This window comes from Mastomys coucha, unplaced genomic scaffold (genome assembly GCF_008632895.1).
Source record: "Mastomys coucha isolate ucsf_1 unplaced genomic scaffold, UCSF_Mcou_1 pScaffold14, whole genome shotgun sequence".
NCBI lineage: Eukaryota > Metazoa > Chordata > Mammalia > Rodentia > Muridae > Mastomys > Mastomys coucha.
In genome coordinates, this window is record NW_022196896.1 from 130,795,033 (window position 1) to 130,803,250 (window position 8,218).

The 8,218-nt window shown below is 48.1% G+C and overlaps 1 protein-coding gene across 3 annotated transcripts in view; it reads left to right on the top strand.

Moving 5' to 3' along the window:
- The window catches only part of Ddx11 (DEAD/H-box helicase 11), a 31,027-nt gene that overhangs the window by 3,692 nt on the left and 19,117 nt on the right, over window positions 1-8,218 (top strand). For all 3 annotated transcript variants that reach the window (XM_031368620.1, XM_031368618.1, XM_031368619.1), the window contains exons 3-7: window positions 2,012-2,257; window positions 2,658-2,741; window positions 3,026-3,180; window positions 6,911-6,956; window positions 7,710-7,817. In XM_031368620.1, the coding sequence (XP_031224480.1) occupies window positions 2,012-2,257; window positions 2,658-2,741; window positions 3,026-3,180; window positions 6,911-6,956; window positions 7,710-7,817 (639 nt within the window). The remainder of the gene's footprint in view (window positions 1-2,011; window positions 2,258-2,657; window positions 2,742-3,025; window positions 3,181-6,910; window positions 6,957-7,709; window positions 7,818-8,218) is intronic.

The window sequence follows — 8,218 nt, forward strand, 5'->3', positions numbered from 1 at the left end:
AGGAGACTGAGTGCTGCTGGGGGCGACTCTGAGGACCAGCATAGTGTTTTAGAATGTAGGATCCAGGACACTGAGTGCTGCTGGGGGCGACTCTGGGACCCTGTTTCCCTTCCTGACCCAGAGTGAGTGAGGGATATATTTGAGGTGAGCTGTTGCATCTGAATAGGGCTGTGGCTACAGCTTCCCAGCTTCATTCCAGAACTTTGGTGTCTTACTGTGCATAGTGAGTACTGTGAACTATTTATGTTGATGTGAAGATTCTCAAACTCTAGGCTTTAACTCCCTAGACAATGGGGACCCTGTGATGTCTGAAGTATGTCTCCACAGTCAGCACAGCACAGGACCACATCTCTAGGTTTTTGGAGGACACACACACACACACACACACACACACGCACTCTCACACCCCGTATCCATAGTCAGTCCATCAAAATATCAATGAAAGCTGATAGATTCCATGTCTTAGGATAATGAAAATTCCATCATTATGCAATAATAGCAAGTACCCAGTTTCTGACTGTACTGCCAGGTAGTTGGATCCTGCTGTCTATGTATTAACGAAGGTAGTGAGTGTTGGGTGGGATCCATGAGTGAGGATTGCCCTTGTCTGTCCATGTGTGCATGTATATGGAAATAAGCTTTGAGAGTCAGTTCAGAGTCCCAGAGCTATTAAGATGAGATACTGTCTGATCCTGGCTTGCAGGTGAGGAGTTGTATTACTTATGGTACCTCCCAAGGCAGGTGGGTTCAGACCCTGCTCTGGAGACTGTCGGCTACCCCTGAAATAAGCAGGCTCAGAGGGAAAAGTTAGACAGAAGGTGTCATGGTTTGTATATGCTTGGCCCAGGGAGTGGCACTATTAGAAGGTGTGGCCATGTTGGAGTAGGTATGTCGCTGTGGGTGTGGGCTTTAAGACCCTCATCCTAGCTGCCTAGAACTCAGTCTCCCACTAGCAGCCTTCAGATGAAGATGTTGAACTCTCAGCCCTCCTGCACCATGCCTGCCTGGATGCTGCCATGTTCCCACCTTGACAATAATGGACTAAATCTCTGAACCTGTAAGCCAGTCCCAATTAAATGCTGTCCTTATAAGAGTGGCCTTGGTCATGGTGTCTGCTCACAGCAGTAGAATCCTAACTAAGACTGGTTAGCTCTAAAGATTCACTTGAACTCAAATGGATCCAAGGGGCAACAGCCTGGGGGACTCCACAACTTCCTCTATAGTCCCTCTCCTAGTCTTCTTAATATAGAGTACTGCAGATTGCATGGACAGCAGAAACCTAGCACTTACAGTTCTAGAGGTTCACATTGGAGTCAACGTGCTAATACGTTTGGCTTTTCCTGAAGGCTCTGTGAGAATGGTGTCTGGCCCACTCCTCCTCTGGCAGATGCCACCTTCTTCCAGCATTTTGTTACGGTACCTTTGTTTCCTGCATCTGAATCATACTTTTTCATACGGTTTCCAGTCCTTGTAAGAATGAGGACCCATCTAAGGGCCTCATGCTGACTGAGACAGTGGGGTTAGGAGCACAGCTTAGGGATGCATGTCAGCTTGTGAAAGGTTCCATGGGAAGGTGTGACCTGAGGCAGGAATAGTGTTTGGAGAGAAGATTTTGTCAGCAATAGCAGCTCATGTGACTGATTATGTATGCCGGGCTTTCTCTGCCATAAAGCTCAGAGTCAGATGTGGCCTTGGCAAGAATTTGGGATTTCATGCTTTGTATTTCTTAGTTGTAAATGTGGTTTTTTTTTCCTCCCACCATTTTTTTAAGATATATTAACTTGTGGTATTTGTAAGTTGAAAAAACCCCACTTAACTTCTTTTGGAACATGGAGCTATGTGGGTTAAAAGCAGCTCATTACTGCTTGGGACCGAGCTTTATGTCTTCCTTTTCTTGTTTCTGGTGACTGCTAATTCCTTTCCATTCTAGATGAGCTTAGAGCATCCTCACGGGGAGTCATCTGGGAAGCGTTGCTTCTGGCCTGGTTTGAGGTCATTTTTCTTCCTGTAGGGAAAATCCTTAAGTCTGCTTTGTGGGGCCCTCTCCTGGCTCCGTGACTTTGAACAGAAGAAATTACAAGCAGAGGCTCGTCTCCTCGCACCTGGATCTGGCCCCACAAGTGGTGAGAAGAACCCACTCCTGTCGTCCTCGTCTCGCCGAGAACCTTCGGACACCTCAAGACCTGCTGGAGAACCCGACTGGGTTACCGAATTTGTGAAGAAGAAAGACGAAAGGGACCTGGTGGAGAGGCTGAGGGTGAGATCTGACGGACTGAGAAGAGGAATGATCAGGAAACACACTTCATTGATTATTTTCAATTTATTACAAGATTTAGGAATTCTTTTTTTTTCTTTTTTTTTTTTTTTGGTAGTGCCTCTCAGCCCTTGGTTGAACTTGTGAGGAAATTGCTGTCTCTTTCTGATGCAAGCCTTTCCATTTTCACTTACCTGGGAAAGGAGAGAGTTGAAGAATGGCTATTATTGTATGCCTTACAGAAAGAGGATGTAGCTCCATTGCACTGAGCAGAGGGACCAGCTCTGCAGAGAGAATGGAGGGTGTAGCAACCTGTGAGGGCCTCCCTCAGTAGATGTGTTAGTGAGAAAGGCCTGGGGTGACACTTGTGCAGGAGTCTCTTTCTGCTGTCCTTGTGCTTTAGGAGGAGCAGGTGAGGAGGAGGAAGCGAGAGGAGAGGCTGCAGGTCTGCCAGGATGGAAGGCTCAGGTTTGCAGCCAAGCGCATGGTAAGCACCTGGAGGGCTGTGGCATGTGGGCAGTGGACACTGCCTGGGGTTGACGTGACAGACCAGAGTGGCAGACCCTCTCTTGCTCCCATTGGCCACCACCTCCTCAACCAGTGGTTGGGGCTTTCAAATGATGGAGGATTTGAGTCAGGCTGTGAGGCTCATCCTGCGAGAATGTGGGTGCTCTGTCCTTGGTGGCAGCAGTGCTGGGGCTAGTCTGTCACAGAGCCAGCCCCACAGGGCTCCAGTGCGAGACTTCTCTGTGTATCTTTGTTCCTACCCAGAAACAGGAGGAAGAGGAGACCGAGGCTCTCCTGCGCCTCAGCAGGGAGATGCTAGCTGCAGGATCAGGATCAGAGCAGCTGGAGCAGCTGGAGTGTGGGGAGGAGCATCTGGTTCTGGCAGAATATGAGAGTGATGAGGAGAGACGAGGCAGCAGGTGAGACCACGGCTACCTGTCCGTTTGCAGCCCTCAGCCTGAGCACTCATGAGAGAGGGCCTGAGAGCCACCTGCTCATTTGCTCAACTTAGGCTTGTATTTAAACTCTCAAATGCTGGTGACAACCATGGTTGACCCTTTATTCTGTGACAGTCCCATGTATGTGTTGAGTTAGTGGGGAAACCCACTGTAGTTCGGTGGTGGAATCCTGAAGGCTATGGATTGGTCAAGTGCTAAGTCTTGGCCGTTGCTGTGGGCTTGTGAATGGAGGAGAGAGCTGGACCTGCATGTAGTCCACCTGGTTCTAGATTCTATATTCTCCCCCAGTAACGTAAGCATGTGTGGAATGCATGATCCTAACTGTCAGGGGGTCCCGGACTCACAGTTTGACATTGTTTTAAGGTTTCTGGTCTAGAGGAGCAGAAAGCTTATGAGCTTCATTTGTGAGTGACCCAGGACACCCTGACAGAGGGACTTGATCATTGCTGCACCACACAGCTTCTCAGAAGGCCCTCTTTTCTCGTTCCCACCTTAATTCTAGTGGAGGAAAGGAAGCCTGGTGGCCCAAGTTCTGCAATCTGGAGCTTCCTGCTGATAGGCACAGTGACTGTAGATATCAGGGTCAGGGTGGGACACAGGACTTGACGTGGCCTTTAGGGGAATAGAACAGACTTCTTCCCAGCTGGAGACCAGTGGGAACTCTGCTTAGCCAGTTGAGGTGGGCTAAGTGTAGCCCCGTCCATGAACATACATTTCTAGGCTAGGAGAGGGGTGGTAAATAAGCAGATAGTGCCAATTTGAAACCAGTGTGTTTGCTTTCAGGAAAATGGAGTAGTACAGTAGTAGTGGGTGAAGTCACACTGAGGTGAGGCCTGCTGAGGCATGAGGGCTCTGATTAGGCACCCATAAACTCACTGGGCTAGAAGTGGGGAGAGTGTGTGCCTGAGGGAAGTATCAACACAGAGAGGAAGAGGCAGAAGCCTAAGGCTTGAAGCAGGTACAGGTCTCTGTACAGGGAGGAAATACTGAAAAGATGCCATAGAACAACAGGATGCTGGGGGTGGGGGGGATTAATTAAGCCAGAGAGTGGTATGTTCCATTTCCAGTACTAGGAAAGTCCTTCAAGCATTAAGGTTTGTAGCTATTTGCAATTCTCCCTGGCCTTGGGGATCCTCAGCCAATATCAGTGAACTTAGGCAATGGCCTACGAGGGCAGTGTGAACAGACATGATAGGTGGGGGTAGGGAGTAGGGGGTTGGAAGTCCTTTGGGTACATAGGGTGAAGAAAACACCCTGGGACAGCTGGAGGGAGGCAGATCAACTTTACTTGGGGTGATTCAAGGCTTATATAATTTGGGAGTTGGGGGTTAGGTGGTAGAAACATCCAAGATGGGCAGAGATCATTGGCTGAAGGCTTAGGGTACCAGAGTGCCTCATTAGCATGGGGAAGCATTTCAGGATTCTGGCATGCTTGCTGAATAGGCTTTTCTTAACAGTAGAAAGGAAGTTATACCTGTAATGTAAACCAAGGCTACATGACATTCTGCAGGTGGAGTTTTTGAACTCCCTAGACAAGGTCAGAGAAGGGGAAGGGATTCTCCATATAGTCTAAGGGTCTGTGATCCGGGGAGAATGACATACTAGACTCAAATCGTATGTAACAGCAAAGGCTGGTCAGAGAAGGGGAAGGGATTCTCCATATAGTCTAAGGGTCTGTGATCCGGGGAGAATGACGTACTAGACTCAGATCGTATGTAAAGGCAAAGGCTGGTCAGAGAAGGGGAAGGGATTCTCCATATAGTCTAAGGGTCTGTGATCGGGGAGAATGACGTACTAGACTCAGATCGTATGTAAAAGTGGCAAAGGCTGGCATGTTGGGGTCTTCCATTACCAAGGTACAGATCCCCAAGTGAGCTCTCAGGCACAATTTAAAGCACATTAGGGGAATCCCAGTAAGGATGCATAACCTTTATCTTAATTGGTTAACTCTATATCTAGGGACATTCTAGAACCATTGTTGGAGAGGGGAGTCTGGAAACTGTTGCTGGGGAAGCCTGGAAACTTGTTGACCCATTGCCCTTGCTTGCCTCAGGCCAGGTGGTGGGGCAGCTTTTGATGGTGGGGCAGTTTCTGATTGGCTGCCCAAGGCCTGGGGTTTTTCCAGTAACTGACTTGCCTGGACTTGCCCAGTTCTTGGAAACAGAGATCTAGGCCTAGTCTCCTGAACTACCAATTTGAAGCCTGTCATGGAGTCTGCCTGTCTCATTCCTTGTTATATCGGAGTTTTCTCCCAGCTATTTCTCAATTGCACAAGGATTAAGACAGCTTTATTGCTGTTCCTGTCTAGTCTGGTTGTCACGTTGTGACTGTTTGTAGGAACCTGCATGAATTCGTGAGGGAGGAATCCGACAGCTCTCTGAAGATCACCAGACAGCTCAGCCAGAGAATAGCTCAGCTCTCTCAGACCACAGCCCAGCTTTTTATTTACATATCAATTCATTTATCCACCCCAGGTTCCCCTCTGATTATTTCAAGAATCAGCATTTTATGACCTTAGCCTCTTGATTCTTAGAAAAGGACTGCAAGAACATTTTTTTTTTAAATGTGGCAAATGAACTCAGAGATATGCCTGCTTTGTAAGCACAGGCATTAGCTAGCTGGGTGGGATCCCCTGTGTTTGCCACTCTCTAAATCTCTTATCTCCTTCCTTAATATCTGACAAGCTGTCTCTGTTCTTTTAGGTCCATGAAACTCTTTATACAAGTAATTTTGCATTTTTATATTTTGCATAGTTGAGAAATTCTATATTTTTGAAGTCATGTTTTCAGAGTTCTTTCCCACAGCCTTAAAGGGTTTCAGTGTTTACCATTTTGCTGAGACATTAGACACACACTCACCTTCTGGATTTATGCTGCTTCTAATTATTGTGGAGTCATTAACCTCACCAGGGAGAACATTCCTTCCTCCATAACTTTGGCAGAAATAATATTTCCCAAAGGAGGAGCATGAAGTAAAACGTATATTTTTTTTATACAAACAAACCTCATGCCTAGCAACTGTCAACACTTGTAGAGGCCTACACCCTGCTGCCTGTGTTCTAGGGAATCATGTCATGCAGTCCCTTCCATGACCATGCAGGACTCGGGAGAAGTTCTTTGGCGAACCCAGAGGAGTCCATTTTATAGCAGAGCAGCCTGTGAGGCTGTAGGGTCTGAGATCACATCTGGGCTTTGGGTATGTGAAGTGTCTGGGGCTGGAGAGATGGCTAGTGCTTAGGAACACTCACTACTTTTCCACAGGTCCTAAACTCACTTCCCACCAACCACATGGTAGCTCTGAAGTGTGTGATGCCCTGTTCTGGAGTGCAGACAGATATACACCCAGACAAAGCTCCCACATGTACAAAAGTACATAGACAGGTCTGTGAGAGGAAAAAAAGAGCTCTGGCCCTTCCCTCCTTGCCTCCATGTTTTCTAGGTTTCCAGACTTGAGCAGCAATGGAGGCAGCTATGGAGCTTGTGTTGGGGGTTCCTGAGGAGCAGGCTTGGCAGTTTCCTGGGTCATGCTTGTGTTGTATCCAGAACTTGCCCCTCAGCTCTGTTGACTTGTGGGGAAAGGGCTGCCCCCTGCTTGTCAGTGAGAGCCCAGAGCACATTTCAGTACTTGTAGGTATTTAGTTGTCCTGAGTGTGCTGTGTGAAGACTCAGTTCCATGTCTGTCTGTCTCCTAGGGTGGATGAGGCTGAGGATGACTTGGAGGAGGAACATATAACGAAGGTAAGCTGCCCACTTCTCAGATTGTTCTAGAGGGAGGGCAAGGAAGACTGTAGGGCTAGGACTCTTTGCTTTAGCACTTTCTCAGCCTCTTGGAGTTGAAGAGTTCCTAGCCTCTGAGGTGTGTGCTTGCCAAATGCAGAGCATGGCTTCTTGTTGCTCCCTTGACTGTTTAGGCCTCTAAGGGAGGCCTTGGAAAAAAAGCCATACTGGGCCAAGGACTCCCAGGGTTTCCCGAGTAGCCACAATGTGTACCTCAAGCTCCAACCTTTCCTTTCAGGGTATGTGGAGAGAATAACCTTCCACCCATGCTCTCCAGAGAGTTGAGGATCATTGCCATATCACAAATCAGCACTGTGGGGAAACCCACTTTTCTAGGGTCTCCTAGGTCTGTCTCCTAGGTCTCCTAGGTCTGTCTCCTAGGTCTGTCTCCTAGGTCTCCTAGGTCTGTCTCCTAGGTCTGTCTCCTAGGTCTGTCTCCTAGGTCTCCTAGGTCTGTCTCCTAGGTCTGTCTCCTAGGTCTGTCTCCTAGGTCTCCTAGGTCTCCTAGCCTAGGACTTGAGGCTGAGTTTAAATTGTGGGAGACTTGAATCCTAGGCACTGCTAGGCCCTCATCAGGTGTACCTGACCTGAGCTGACTTTCTGTCATCTCAGGAATATGCATTTGTAACCATCCCCCTTCCTCCTGCAGGAGCTCAGACCAATATGAACTAGTAAGACTCCCCTCTTTGAATCCCTTTACTTTCCTCTGATCAGATTTATTACTGTAGTCGGACACACTCGCAGCTGGCCCAGTTTGTGCGGGAAGTACTGAAGAGCCCTTTTGGCAAGGAAACCCGGCTAGTCTCCCTTGGCTCTAGGCAGGTAAGCAAAAGGAGGTGTTCTTGTCCAGATAGATTCCTCCTCCTGTGTCTTGTGTCTTGGCCTAGGTATAGACAGAAGTTGCTGAAGGCAAGGAACAGTGCTCCTTTGTTGGCTGATTATTCTTCAGGAGATGCAGGAAATGCAGATTGGGCCATGGGTCCTTCTTCTATCCTTCAGCCAGCGTCACTTCTGTTCTTTATCTTTAAAGACACCCGTCAGTGTTCAGTATCAAAGATGTTCAGCTGAACTAAGAAATGCTGAGAGTGGGAGAAATAGTCTTCCCAGGAAGAGCACACCATTGCTCATCCAAGACCACAGGGTCAGTCCTGACAGCATCCTACCAGGACCATGATAGAGACACCATTGCTCATCCAAGACCACAGGGTCAGTCCTGACAACAT